Genomic DNA, 14,994 nt, shown 5'->3' with positions numbered 1-14,994 from the left:
TGCATATTCCTTTGGAAAACGAGCGGCCATTAATTAATTATTCATTTTTATGGTTTATTATTAGATGATTGGTTTCATTTTTCTATTACGCTCAATTTTGTTACGCATATGTTCTATATTATGCATAAGTGTGCATAATTGCTTATAATTTAAGTTGAAAACCTTCTAGCACAGTGATATGTTCATATCTGTGTGCGTGTGTGTGTGCGCACGCGCGCGTGTGTGTGTATGTGTGTGTGTGCGCGCGCGCGTGCGTGTGTGTGCGCGCGCGTGCGTGTGTGTGTGCGCGCGCGCGTGTGTGTGTGTGTGTGTGTGTGTGTGTGTGTGTGTGTGTGTGTGTGTGTGTGTGCGTATGTGTGTGTGTTGTCGGTGTAATTAATTAATCACAACATGGCGGGAAATCAACTGAGTTTGAAAGAGATGAATATTGTCCTGCAATGTTATTGAAAGACTGAAAACGCCATTGAAGTGGAAATACGTTCTTAAACAGAATTTGTAACACCGCCACCAACGCATCGAACCATTGCTCGTATCAACGATGAATTTGAATCAGATGGAACCGTCCAAAATATTAACGAGAAACTTTCTGGACTAATACGGCTATCCACGAACCTTCAATCATCACAGAAATCCCTTCGATGAACTGTTCGGGAAACCTATATTTCCGCAGTAGTTTTATTATTATTATTATTATTATTATTATTATTATTATTATTATTATTATTATTATTATTCATAACTAATAATTAAATTATTTTTACCGTTTAACAATTTCATTTCTATTCCATTATACATACTGAAATCAATTGCGTCTAATTGTTGCCGTTTGAATGAAACGCTTTTACGTTGCAACATTAAAAAAATATTTAAAAAACACAATCTTCTTCCATTCCACAAACGGCTAAAATAATTCACGTGAACTTTTTTGAACATGATTGCTAGGAATGAATGCTGTCTACCCTACAAATCTCCAGTTCTTTCAACGGTTTTCTTTTTCTTTTTCATTTCGATACTTTTTTGTGACCAAGAGCGGAGGTGCGCTTGAAATATAAAAAAATAACAATAAAAATATTAAATACAAAAAGTAACACCGTTTTTCATGCTTCAAAAAACCCTCATAGCCTTTAAATTATATATACACATATATATATATATATATATATATATATATATATATATATATAATTTAAAGGTTATGTAATATTTGTATAAAAATTCAAAATTTAACGGTTTAAAAGACAGAAAAATAGTGCAGATTTGTTTTCTTTAGTAAATGAATAAAATTTATTTATTAAAAGCCACATTTTCGGTTTGTAACAGAACCTTCGTCATCGCAATCCATTTTTTTCTGTTTGCCATGCTGTAGGCGGTAATGCTTGGAATTTTTTCTCATGTTGAGACAAGGTTTGAAGTTTTAATGTATTGTACAGTGTAGGTGTATGTTAATTAATAAGCACTGTCTATATTGGAATATAAATTAACATTTTAATCGTTTAAACTACCAAAATCAAGTGCAGATTTTTTTAATAAATAAATACGTATATTTATAAAAAAAAATTCAGTTCGTAAGAGAGCCTTCATCAGGGTAATCCAAGATTATTTTTTTTACATGCCATGCTGTAAGACTAAATTTAACACTTAGAATTAAAAAGTAAAAACATGAAAAGACTAGTCAGCCGGTTTCGATACTTGCTCAACAGAGCTAAATCAAGTTTAGGAAATTACGAATAAAAAAGATATTTGGAAAATAAAAAATATTGCGAGAAACAAAAAAGATTAAAAGGAAAAAATCAAATTAAAACATTAACACTAAAAGATTTATTTACTTAATGTGGTTTTTATTTAATTATTTCCCTGTTTTATTTTTATGTTGTTTGTTTGTTCCCCGGCATATTTCCGTTTGCATACTATTTTAATCGTAATGTCCTAACAACGATTTAGCTCTATGGAAGGAGATGCGAAATCGGTTACTCAGTTAAATAAATCTGATCTTTATATTGTTATTATAATATTCTGTACACCCAAAAAGATATTTAAATATATATGTATGTGTGTGTGTCTGAAAGCGTGTGTACACTCAAAAAAATATTTAAATATATATGTGTGTGTGTACGCGTGCATGTGTACTAGGAACTCAACAATAACAACAGATTACAGTACGATTGTTTCTGAGACGATACAAAAAGATTTTATTTAAATAAAGCATCGCAGAATAAAGCATGAGCAGCATCGGGATTAAATATCAAAAAAAAATCATAAATCTGAGAAACACAAAAGTAAGGAAGCCAAATATATTATACAGCAAATCAAAAGCATGGGTCAAATAACTAGAATAATTTATTAAAAGATATGATTTAAAATGCTATAGCACGCCAGTAGTAATATTATTTAGACAGTTACAGGGATTTTTTTTTACATTTCAAAATACAAAATACAAAATGGGAAACATGATAAAGTATTTTGGAGATTATAGAGAATTATAGAGGAAAAATATTTAAAATACTTTAAAAGGAAGAGAATTGAAAGAAAAACACACGCACACACATGTATATATATATATATATATATATATATATATATATATATATATATATATATATGAAATAAGCAGCTTTTTCTTTAATATATATTATTGTGTAATCGTAGACGGTTGAATAGAATCCTCTTGGATACTGGTTGGTTCCACAGTGTTCTGCTTGCGGCATTTCATGAAGAAACAGCCAGACAAATAGATTTTCAATAGCTTGCGGAAGCCATCAAAATTGCCCGAATAAATAAGAACGTTCACGAAACTATTCGAGTTGGCCAACCAGGCAACAGTGAATTCAATCGGCTCCAAAATGGATGGGATCGCCTTGAAAGCAATCAGGTACACGGCCATAGTGTAAGGCCCCCAAGCAGCAAAGTAACTGATACCGCTTATCACTAACATGCGCACAGCTTTCGCATCTCGCCTCGTTTTCACATAACCACCTCGGCTCGCTTTTATTCTACCCATGTTCTTCAACGTCTTGGTGACTTTGTACGATGTCCAAAATAATATAACACCACTAAGGATTGGAGTGTACAAACCAGTCACGACGCAGAAAATTGGAGATTTCCAATACATGCCGCAAATGACAATGTTTCGTTGGTAAATATAGTAATTGTTTTCGAAAAACATCGGCGCTGAGAAGGTTAATATACCAATAAACCAGAATACAAAGACGATGATGAGGCAATGATGGAATTTCACCAAGTTACGATAACGAACTGCGTGGTTAACAGCCACATAGCGATCAAGACTTACGGTGGCCAGACACCAAATGGACACCGAGCATGTCGTTCCGTGAGTGATACTTGAAATCTGGCAATAAACATCACCCAGTAACCATTTGTCCGTGGCTGAGGCCAGCAAGCCGGGAAAGCACACGATGGAGCCATTGAGGAGATCAGCGATACTGAGGTTGATGAGCAATGTTTTACCGACCGTTTGTAATTCCCGTAATTGTCTTAAAATGATGATATTGAGAATATTACTGACAATGATGGCCGTCACAATCACTGCTAAGAGGAATGTTCTTAACACCAGTACCGTGGTCGTATGCGATACATGGTCTGTTGTCATGTTCATGTTTTTTGTTTGTTTTCTTTTGGTAAATAAATTGTAGTTGTTTATTTTTAAAAAAATATTTTTCCCAGTGGCTAAAATTATTTTATTTGCTTAATTTTATCTTTCCTATGTCAAATTTTTTCTTCAGTCCAATTTGAAAAAAAAAAACAGTATTAATTCAATTAAGTCGTTAACACTGACGTTGGATACACACATACACATACAAACCCACACAAATATATGTATGTATATATATATATATATATATATATATATATATATATATATATATATATATATATATATATATTAAATTACCAGTACAGTATTTGAAAATGTACTAGTTTTTTGCAATGTAAAAGAGAAGTATTCATTCCATTTTAGAACCACAAATGTCGTTAGCATTGAAATTGTTATAGCGTCAATAGCGTCGTAGAATTTAACGAGATTTTTTACTTCATATTGTCGTTAGACATTTCCAAAGGTAGGATGTTTTTGTTTTATGCTGAATGTGTAATGGAAATTACATGAGTGTTTCTTAGTATTAATTTTTATTGACTGATTATATGAATTAATTCATATAGGTATGAGGTGTAAGTTTATGAAACACTAGTGTCAGTAGGTATTAGAAAATTCATATATATATATATATATACATGTGTGTGTATGTGTGTGTGTGTGTGTGTGTTAAATAGATGTTTTATTTTTATTTATCGTAACTCTAGTTTCACCCGCTAACATGTGATCCTCATAGTATTGAAATTTGGAGTCGATTTCACCATCTGTTATAATGCCCAAGGGTTGACTTCTTGTTATTATGCCCAAAATTCTAATTTATTAAGTCCTTTTATTTACTGTACAAATAAAAACTCTGCACATGTCCTAAAGTCGATTGCTGTAGCAATCAGTACATTGCATATGCATTAAGCACTAGTGTTTGTGTGTAGGTATAAACAACTTATTAATATTTATTGAAAAAATGATTATAGCTCTAAAGCCTCTTTAAAAAAATTAAAGTTGAGCCCTATTTAGTGAATTGAGAAAAAAAAACGATCAATTGGCATACATGCAAACTTCTTGATTGTAGAATACTCTTATGCCGTGGATTATGACAAATCCGCTTACATGTCTTCATAAATGTCTAAAATTAGTTCCATTTTAAGGTTAAGTCCAGGTGACCGAGAGGAAAATACTAATCCGCAAAGCAAAGGTTGGATTTATTGAGTGAGTTCGAATTTCTCGACCAGCAGTAATTGTCACTACCTGCACTGATGATTGCGTAAGAATGAAAACTTATGTCTCTAGGTATAAAACTATTAATATTTTATGGAAAAATTTTATTCATAAAACTTACTATGTCTGTTTACTTTTTTTTTCAACGTATATCTCCACCGAGACGCCATCTTGTAGTGTATTTCCGAGGGAGGTTAAATATTTGCATGTTTTTGTATCATATATATCGCTGTGTGTGTGAGTGAATTCTGTTTGTCTGTAATATGATAGTTTACTCTTATTGATCTTTTGTTGTTGTTATTATTATTATTTTGTTATGTTTTTTATCTTTGTTTTCTTTTGCTTGCATACGCGTCCATCTTCTGGTGAGTAAGAATCTATATGTCTATAAAAGTGAGAATGTGTGTAAGCACAGTTCTCAACTTTTTATATTCAACGAGTTTTTATCTAAAAACTTGAAATTATAGGGTATTAAGACACATGGAAATTTTTTTATCGGTTTACATCCGGAAAAAAGGGCTGTTTATTTCTTCCGTGCGGTTTATCGGATTTTTATCTGTTTGTTAACTGTTTCACGAATGCGCATGCGGGAATCATTCACATGACAGATTCCTTATGTTATGAATAATTAAGTTTGAAAACACATTTTTTAAGACCACGGCAAGCTGACCCAATGGTTATCGTACTTGACTCGCTGTCTTTAGGGTTTGGTTTCGATCTCAGCTGGAGTATATTTTTTTTTCTTTGCTTACAAGAAGTAAACTCTTCAGAAAAAGCATAATACTCGCATGCGCATGTCTCAGTTTCTGTATAAATCAAAATATAATACTTATGCTTATTTTACCACCGGGAAACGCCGGGTGGCCTGTTAGTGTTTAATATAACTGACGCACATATCTCAACTTGAAGACGGGTGTTTATTTGGTTTTTATTGTTTTGCAACATGCGAATTGTTTTTGGTCATAAATTGCTGAAACAGCACGATAATTTTTGTAAGCGAGTAATTGTGCACTATTCGTCGCTTCTCTAATTGTTATTATTTACTAACTTGGAGTTTTCACACAAGTCATTAACTGTGATTGCTTACTGACAACAAATCTTCGAAAATTTCCAGAACCTTACACTCTGTTGATAACCTTTGCAAATCACATTGTTTTATCGTAACCATTGATGTCTCGAGGATAACGCTCGTTGACGCTCTCTGGAATCAATAAGCTACCCCAAGACTCCAGTACTCTCTGGGCGATGATAATTATTATTATTATTATTATTATTATTATTATTTATTTATTTATTTATTTATTTATTTGAGCATACTAATATGATTTTCCAATCGAGCTCTGTCTCTTGCTAACTCTTCTTTTTCTTATACTCATTCATTCTAGTTAATTAAAAGTAGAAGAAAATTACAAAATGCCTAACAGTGATCACATCTTTAAATCTTGTAATTTTATATTTTCACAATTGCGCATTCCTCTCTTTTAATGCTAATATACTATTACTAACGCTCTCTCTCTCTCTTTCTCTCTCTCTTTATATATATATATATATATATATATATATATATATATATATATATATATATATAGTCTTGGAAGTTTTTAACCTTTAAAACTATACCAAAAAAATAAAAAAAAAATATCATTAGTTAGAAAACTATTTAGTCAGTAAGCCATCCAATCACCTGCAATTACTGCATCAACTTATTCTCTCGAATTCACTATAGTACCAGTAATAATTTATTTTAAGGGATCATCAGATGCCAAAAAAAAAGCAGATTATCAAACGAATATTTTTTTAAATTAAAAGTCTTTAATTTAAGTACCACGCCAAACTAGTTTCTCTGTTTGTTTCCTAATCTAATGAATGCACATTTTATTTCAAATTGTTTCGAATTAAATAGTTCACCATTAATAATTTCCTGATGAAACAATTAACTGTTTGATTCTTGTATTCGTATCCTTTGGATTTTGTTTCGGAAACTTTAATTTCTATGTTTAACTGATAAGTGGATAACAGCACTAACTGATAACCAATGTGTGGCAAGTCCCCATCCAGCTCGTTCCACTAAAACTCTTTCTATTATGGGGATATTTGCAACCTTCACATAGCCCTTCCTATCTACATCCGACGTCTTCCTAGAAGGACGTCTAACTAGAAAGATATTGGGGAAACGAATTGAACAACAATGGAATCGTCTGGTTTAAAGCTAACTAATGATAATTTATTTGTTCGTAAATAGCAGCCGAGTTTTTAGACTCGTTTTTCAAACATCATTTTATTTGCTACATGTGGCGGTATTTTATACAAACGTTTAGACCTTAACGAGTAAAATGCGTTCTTTAATAAATTCCTAATAATTATTAGGAATTTCTTTCTTTCAGGATACTCTTTTTCATGTACTTTAAAATAAACATCAACAAAGAAGAAACGCGTATAATTTTCTTATACGCGTTCAAATACTGTCATAATGTTTCTAGAATAGTCGTTACTATCAAGAGTGTTTGTGAGAAACATTCACAAGTGTTCGGCTGGTACGAAATTGTTTTCAGAAATCTCTGTCGTGTCAATAAAAACCTTCAAGATTAAAAAGACATAGCACAGCCATGTACGCTTCACAGTGAACGCATGAAAGCAACTGATGAACTGAAATAACGATGATGTATCCGAGAAATAGCTAAGGTAGTGGATGTCTACATTTCAACAGTGTCAAGTATTCAAATTTAAAAATGTTTGTTTCAGAAATCGGGTATTATTTTTTGAACAACCTGGGTTTTTTTTGTTGGTTTTTTTTTACTTTTTCACGCCCAATAAAGTATATTATGTTGCCACTTGGAAAGTAAAATGATACTATTTGGGATCGCGTCTAACAAGAGGCTGTGGAATGCTAAGCAAAGAGATGCCTGTTCATATTACATTTAAACTTCAGTTGGTTAGTACAGCCATGGAAGCAGGAAACAGGGATGGAATCCCAAAAATTCAATGGAAGAAACTACTTATAACATACTCGAAACTTTGAATCCCTTCGAATCAATTATCTGCTTCCAATGAGAAATATTGAATAGTCTTGTGTAATAACTGATGTTTTATAAGAAGTCTGGTGCGTTGAAGAACAAACGACTGATTCTAAGGTTGGGTTAAATGTAATTGGGTGATTTTCGTCAGTCAATTCTACGATAACAATTTCAGACGTCCAAAATAACGTCGGATGTTGATGTGCATTAATGAAAACAAGAAATAAATTGACACGCACAGGCAATACCAAGACACCAAACATGAATGGGTGAATCCAGACTACCCAGCATTTTATACCCACTGTCTCCTCGGCCCCTTTGTATGGTATTAAACATAAAATATTCGGCTTCGAAAAATGTTAAAACGTATGTAAGAATGTTAGTTATTAAACCTACAAATAAAGCTAATGCAGAAAGACATATTTTTTATGCATCTAAAATGTGCTGGTTTCATTTTCAACGTCTACCTAGATATACAACGCTAACATGTAAGAAAATGGTTAGATTTAACAGATGTTTAATGAAATATTATCAGAGCCTATACAAGGTGTTCAATATTTACTGTTACAACTTTTTACTATTATCTATATTTAGTGAATCTTCATAAATTTTTATCTTTTTCATGTGTACATGGATAAAATTTTACTTGAAGATTAATTTTTACAATGTGCCACATGATTTAGCGAAACGAATTACGATTTTAGAGCTATTCAAATCCGGAAGTCTACAGATGCGAAGATCTTTAATGTGAATGTTTGTGTGGAGAGCATTAAAACGTTTCAAATCCACTGGTGAAATGAAGATATTTGGTCTACATTGAAGAGTAAAGTCTCGGCTTCCCACCATACCAATTTAGAGGCTCTAAAAAAGAAATGAGGAATCCCACAAAAAATTATTCGTAACTCGTGTAGAGCATTCACCTAGCGGTGCACTGTGCAGTAGGTTGTTGATGTACAGGGCGGTTACATTGAATAAAACATGGATATTTTAAATCTAGTAATACTATTGTATATATTTGTGTTTGGGTGATCTGCATTGTTTAATTTACTTAATAACTATTGGCAAAAAAACTTTGTAACGTTAATCATTGGACACCCTGTATAGCTTATAATTTGTAAAGAGGTACTATTAAAGGCAAATAAGTTCCAACACGAGAAGTAACGCAGTGCATTATAAGATCTTCTGAAGTAGCATCTTGTTCTGACAAGTGCAAATATGGCAATCTGTGCGATGTTCAATCACGTATTTTTGCTCATTCTTGCGAATTTCTAAGAGTGTTACATGCTCCTTATCTATCAGAAGAGTTTTCACGTACCAGTTCTTTCGTCGCAGTGGTCAATTTCAACCCCGTTCTAAAGAACTCTTAAAATTTGATCGAAAAATATAGTTGATCATTTTTAGCAGTAAGAATATACATTAAAAAATATCGCTAATTTGGCAAGAATTTGAAATTAGATAACATTTACAATGTTTTAAAAATCAGTATGATATTAACTTGAAAGCTATAATTCCGTATCAGATCTGCATTATTAAATAAATATTAATAATTTTATGATTTTTTTAAAGAAATAAATGCAGTATTTTGCTTTAAATGAATTCGCTTAGTTTGGGTTCGTGTGATTTGATTTTGCAATCTTACTGACGTCACTGAGATTAGTATATAAAATAATTTGCACGTCGCGTGATCTACCTGCTCAATTAAACAATTTAGAAGTAGCATTCAAAATAATTACAAAACTGTTTCTTGAATTTATAAATTGAATCTATGTATTATGTGTAGCTGTGTTTTAAGGGAGTTAATTTACTAAATGTTTTTAATAAAATTTTAGAGTTTCTAGTTTTGTTGTTGTCGTTGTTGTTGTCCTTGCTGTTGCTGTACATATGGTTTTTAATAATTTTGGTTTTGTTATTTATATTGTTCATGAAGTGTGTTTTATATCCTTTCCTTAGTTATAAGTTTGGTTATGTTTTATTTTGTTTTAAAAATCATTGCAAATATTTTAATTGCCATAATTATCGTATGTTTTTTTTTTTTTTGTTCTCGATATTTTTTAGAGATTTTTGTCTTCGTTTATCTGATGTTTTCTTTTTTTCTCCTTTCGTTGTGCTTATTATTTTTTTTAATCTTTGTTGTTTTGTTTCATCTTATATGTTGATTTTCCTATCTTGTTTGTATTTTTTATCACCTTTTATTTCCCATTTTTTTTTGTTTATTGTTTTTTATCAATTCCGGGTTTTGTTTTGTTTTTCGGTTTCTTGATCCTTATTGTTTTCTTTTATTTGATTTTTGTTTCTTGCTCCATTTTTTTTGTTTTGCTTTATTTTATGTTGCCTTGGTTTGTTTTATCTTCTGAGTCGGTATTCTCTGTGATTTATTCCTCTGCGGAATATGCTCCAATTTATTATTTTCTCCAAATTTGCATTTCTGAAACAAAAAAAAAAGAAAATTAGTTTGAAACAATTCAAATATCTCGACAGTAGTCAAAAGATTGGGACATTATTTTGTAAAACAAATTGAGGTACTTCTTGTTCAAAATAAGAAATTAAATCAACATTTCTAGTTGAATGAGCTATTTGATATCTAGAAATTTCAGCAGCATATATATTTAACAAAACAAAATAAAATATAAAACAGTGTATATAATGATAAATCAGCTTATTATAAAACGTTTAATAATTGAAAACTAAATAATATTTTGTTCAATAATATAGAGAGAATTAAAATAGAGAATTAGAAAAAACTTGAGTGATACAAAAAATCGCATCACAACATAATTGGGAACAGAACTTCCGCTCAGCAGAGATGGTTTTCTGAAAACATCGATTTGCAGGTTATACTAAAGATGTCTTCAGATGGTATGTTTTGCACGGTCCTTCAACATACAGCGCCTAGTATTCCAAATGGTTATCCACCTGCTACTAGCCAGGCTCAACGTCGCTTAACTTAAGAATCAACGTGATTATGTCGTATATATTTGGGGAGATAAAAGATAAATAATGGCAGATAAGACGGACATAAGTATGAATAAAAATCAGTTGTTTTGTTTTTTTCATGGAAAGTATCTAAAGTTTGTGTTTCTGTGTTGTAAGAAATATTGCAATAAATAATTGCTATTTTCGTAACAATGAAAACAATTTTTATTCATCGAAACAACTCAAGATCACAGCGTAGTATCTGTTCTGATGCTACACTTCACCTTTGCTGTCCTCGGTCAGTGGAGAAGAAATCCTTCATGACTGAGGCAATTTTAATTTTTGCTCCTATCCAGAGTACCCCATTTTGCGGATCAAGATTTCCCCCACATTAAAAACAGACCTTGTGCCTAACTCTGCCCTCGTGGAGAGGCGAGTAAATAGGAATTATGATCGAAAACATTTTTTAAGAAAAGTATAAGAAACATGATTTTTTTTTCTTATTAAAGTTTTTTAAAACATCTAGGAAAGGTAGGGAAGCTTCAAATGACTAATCTTTTTTATGAGGAGGGGAATAAAACTTATCCCGGTTGCTTTTTCGACAGCTTACCAAAAACTACTGAAACTTTCTGACAAATTCTGGATTTCTACCAGTGTTTTCGATGTGCTATTGGGTGTGTATGTCGCTGCACTGATTTTCTTGCAGTTTACCTTAAACTGCAGGAAGATGCTGAAGCAAACTTTGGTTAGGTTCTTGATCAGTAAAAACAAATGATTACCCGTAGTTTGTTTCTTCTATTTTAATATTTGCAGCTTTTTTTAAAAACTGACCACAACTATTAAGTAATAGAAACCACCAGTGGGTCAAACTCTAGGTGAATCCGAGACAATTATTAACCACTTTTTGACCAGAGTCTGCAATATATATGAGGTGTCTTCGTTGTCAAATCACAGCCTTTGCAATTTGTCGATGCATTTTCAATGTGATCGTCCATGTTTGTACGATATACATAACTTCATATGAAATTTGTTCTTCTTGAAATTCCCGAATAACCGACGGGAAATTTGCCTAGTATTTTTTTCTATAATATTACAGAACTAACCACTTGTGCGCACTGGCTTGTGTCAAAAATTGATGAGGGATTGATAAGCACAAGATGTGCCCCTATACGAAATATTTGGGAACCTGGTTAATTAAGTGCTTAAAATAAGCTGGTTGCACATGGCGACTCCAAGCGGGTGGTAAGACTTGGCTTAATTAATAGACAGGCGTTGGAAAGAATACGAAAATAAATTCTTAAGGGGACCAGTAAACCGATGAAAGGTAGTCCCGAGGCAATCACATATAGCATAATGAAGTAAGAGACAAGCAAAAATATGCCGTAGATTACGTAAGAAAGATATAACCTTGTATTTTTTTAGAGACGCATGAATGTGGGATATATCTGCTGGATCTTGGAAGCTCTGGTGAGAGAAAAGAAAAATCACAAAAAAAACGGCAATTAGATAGAATTTAGGCGCAATTAAGGTGTAGGGCGCAGAAAAGGTGTTAGTTAGTTAGGGGTGATATTTCTAAATCCTCATCGAAGTTTCAAGAATCCAAGCAAGGAAATCCGAGTGAATCCGTATGAGAGAAAAAAAGGTATATCTTAAACTTCTGAAGCCAACCACAAAGATTTAAGTATATGAGCTTTGGTATGTCCCGTGTAAGATAGTTATAGAATAAAAAACAAAGCCATACTTGATAAGACTAACCACGCGGAAAGAGAGATCAGAACACTTTTGAGACGAAGGAAGTCGTCCATTTCGAGAAAGGTGAAAACCTCTAGTCTGCGGCATATGGGTGGCTGGAAAATAGCTGATGTGAATCATAGGTAAAGACCATACACCCAAAAAGTAAATGCCACGAAGATCAGAAAGGTTCTGATCTTATAAATAAATAAATAATTGTGAAGTCGGCCGTGGAGGGCTGACTGAAAGATATTTTTTTGTTCGTTTGTTTTTTAGCCTGATCTTTCTAGCCGTGTGGTTGTGTAGATGTAAAAATAAAAAAAATGTACTAAATTTAAAAATACATACATTTTTTTGTGAAATATGGAAGGGAGGGATGTTACATGATAAGGGCTGTCCCCTTTTCATGTAAGTATAAAAATGGAGAATTTAGTTTAAAATGAAAATGAAATAGCAATAGACAAATTCGAACCTAGTAGTTTAGTTTAGAAATAGATTACGTGTGAGAATTTAAAAATGTAAAGCAAACATTTGTTTAGAATATAGATAAATATTTCAAGGAAAGAATGTTAACTATCAAGTTTGTTATGAAATTTTAAATTGAAAGAATGCAGCTTATAAGATAATGTTTTTAACATATTGGAAAAGTAGGTTACTGAGAAATAGGAAAAGTTTTGGACACGTATGTCCAGAACACGTCATGACGTCACGGAAAATAGAAAGTTCTAGAAATAGAGAAAAAAACTTTAGAGTTACTCAGTCATTGAGAAAACTCTGAGAGAGACAGTCAGGCGTCTAGAAGCGAGACGTCACTTCAAGGAAAAAATGTGAAACTTTGAATTCTTGGTGCTGGAAACACGGCCGTGTGACGAAATAAACCATTATGTGTTTTGTAAAGCTCGTCTTGTGTCTTATGATTCTTACAAAAAAGGTAAAGTGGAATTGTATTATATATTTGTGTTATATGTCTTTACATACACGTCTCAACATCATCATGTCCGAACTGTCTGAACACTATCTCATCACGCAAAGAGCTTTCTTCTTCTTCCATTCAACACATCTAAAGAATGAACATTTAATATATAAGAATCTCCCCTAACATGAACAATCTCTCTAAGTTACAACAACATCTCTCTCTGAGTCTTACAACATCCCTCACTGTAATAAGACTCTTTCAAAGCATCTCGTCCTAAGACTCTTTTAATGAAACCCTTATGCAACAAAACAGTGAGTTGAATTTCTTTCTTATTCCTTGTCTTTGTCTCCTTTGCGACTGAGTCTACAACGTGTTGGGTTCCGAATGTTTGCATGTTAACACTATGTAAACGTGTACTATGTGACAAGGATGCTGTATTTTTTTAAGATTTGGTCAGAGTTTAATTGTAGGGTGAAGTATTATCATGTCATGTCCTGACAAAGTCCTATAGAGAAACACCGAAGATACTAGATACGATTTTTACAAAGTGTTTTAAATCTATATGTCATTATCACTGAAAACTTAGATAAATGTTTTCAACACTTTCCCTGTTACATCCCCTCATCTGATTCACTTTCTCCCCACATATAGTTATTGATATATCGATTGATCAATATATCCATCAATCGATCTGTGTCTAATGATTCGTTAATGTCCTCTCAGTAATAATCGATTCAGGTATTGTGCACATCTTCTCTTCTTTCTCTCTTTCTCTCTCTCTTTCTCTTTCTCTCTCTCTCTCTTTCTCTTTCTTTCTCTTTCTCTGAACCATCGATATCGTGCGTGCCATTTTTCCCCTCACCTTTCTGTTTCTCTCTACGTATAAATATATTAACAGAGATGCCCTAATACTTCTCAGGAATTAAACTGGTTCTTATATATTATTCTGACGTGACCGCTTGGGCAGGGCTCTGGAGGCTGCTAGACCACCATTAAAAATAAGAGGCTCATCAAAGTGGCTAGCTCAAGTGCGTAATTATGCATCGCATTTAATTTAAAATATTAAACTAATTATAGTGCTGTTACTGATGACGTTGACCCTAAACAAGGAACATCCATCATTCCACAAGTATATATATCAGTTTTCATATATATATATATATATATATATATATATATATATATATAAATCGTATATCGTTGAGAGATATGTTGGATGGACAATTAAACGTTAAGAATAACTATTGATTTGATTAGAGCTGAGGATTTTGTCAAAATTATTTAATAAAATGTCAGTTATTTGAACTAACATGTCAAGTACGGTAACCTGGGGAGTTATATATCCAGTGACTTGTGACCCGGATCAAACTCACACATTTATGGTCACGTTTAGTGTCCGACGCCGGATACTGAGGACTGACTGGGTCCCAACGTAAGACCTTGATCTAAAGGTTATAATTGGTGCTTGTGGCGCTAGAACCTGGTCCCAAGGTTTGAAAGGTTTATATTATATATTTTCAGAACAAAAAACGTGCAGTCTAAAAATGTGTTATGGTGGGGGGGGGACTTTGTAGATTCTCAAATTCTTTCAAATT

General features: G+C 32.5%; 1 protein-coding gene and 1 long non-coding RNA gene across 2 annotated transcripts in view; both read right to left on the bottom strand.

The window, feature by feature from the left end:
- Positions 1-2,629: 2,629 nt before the first annotated feature.
- On the bottom strand, positions 2,630-3,607 carry LOC145296301 (trace amine-associated receptor 1-like). Its single transcript, XM_080142500.1, has one exon. It carries the CDS (start codon positions 3,605-3,607, stop codon positions 2,630-2,632), a length of 978 nt encoding a protein of 325 aa, XP_079998626.1.
- A 6,270-nt stretch (positions 3,608-9,877) lies between these two features.
- Positions 9,878-14,994, bottom strand: part of LOC145296242 (uncharacterized) — a 44,937-nt gene continuing 39,820 nt past the window's right edge. Inside the window, exon 3 of the long non-coding RNA XR_013869977.1 lies at positions 9,878-10,264. This is a non-coding gene — a long non-coding RNA (uncharacterized LOC145296242). The remainder of the gene's footprint in view (positions 10,265-14,994) is intronic.

The sequence above is a fragment of the Euprymna scolopes genome, chromosome 16 (genome assembly GCF_053919585.1).
Source record: "Euprymna scolopes isolate OS-2025 chromosome 16, ASM5391958v1, whole genome shotgun sequence".
Taxonomy (NCBI): Eukaryota; Metazoa; Mollusca; class Cephalopoda; order Sepiida; family Sepiolidae; genus Euprymna; species Euprymna scolopes.
The sequence above is the reverse complement of the archived record's forward strand: the minus strand, read 5'-3'. Positions and strand labels throughout refer to the sequence as shown.

What these genes read in the sequence shown, in the direction of transcription:
- LOC145296301 (XM_080142500.1), bottom strand. Translation starts at nt 3,607, where the DNA reads ATGACAACAGACCATGTATCGCATACGACCACGGTACTGGTGTTAAGA.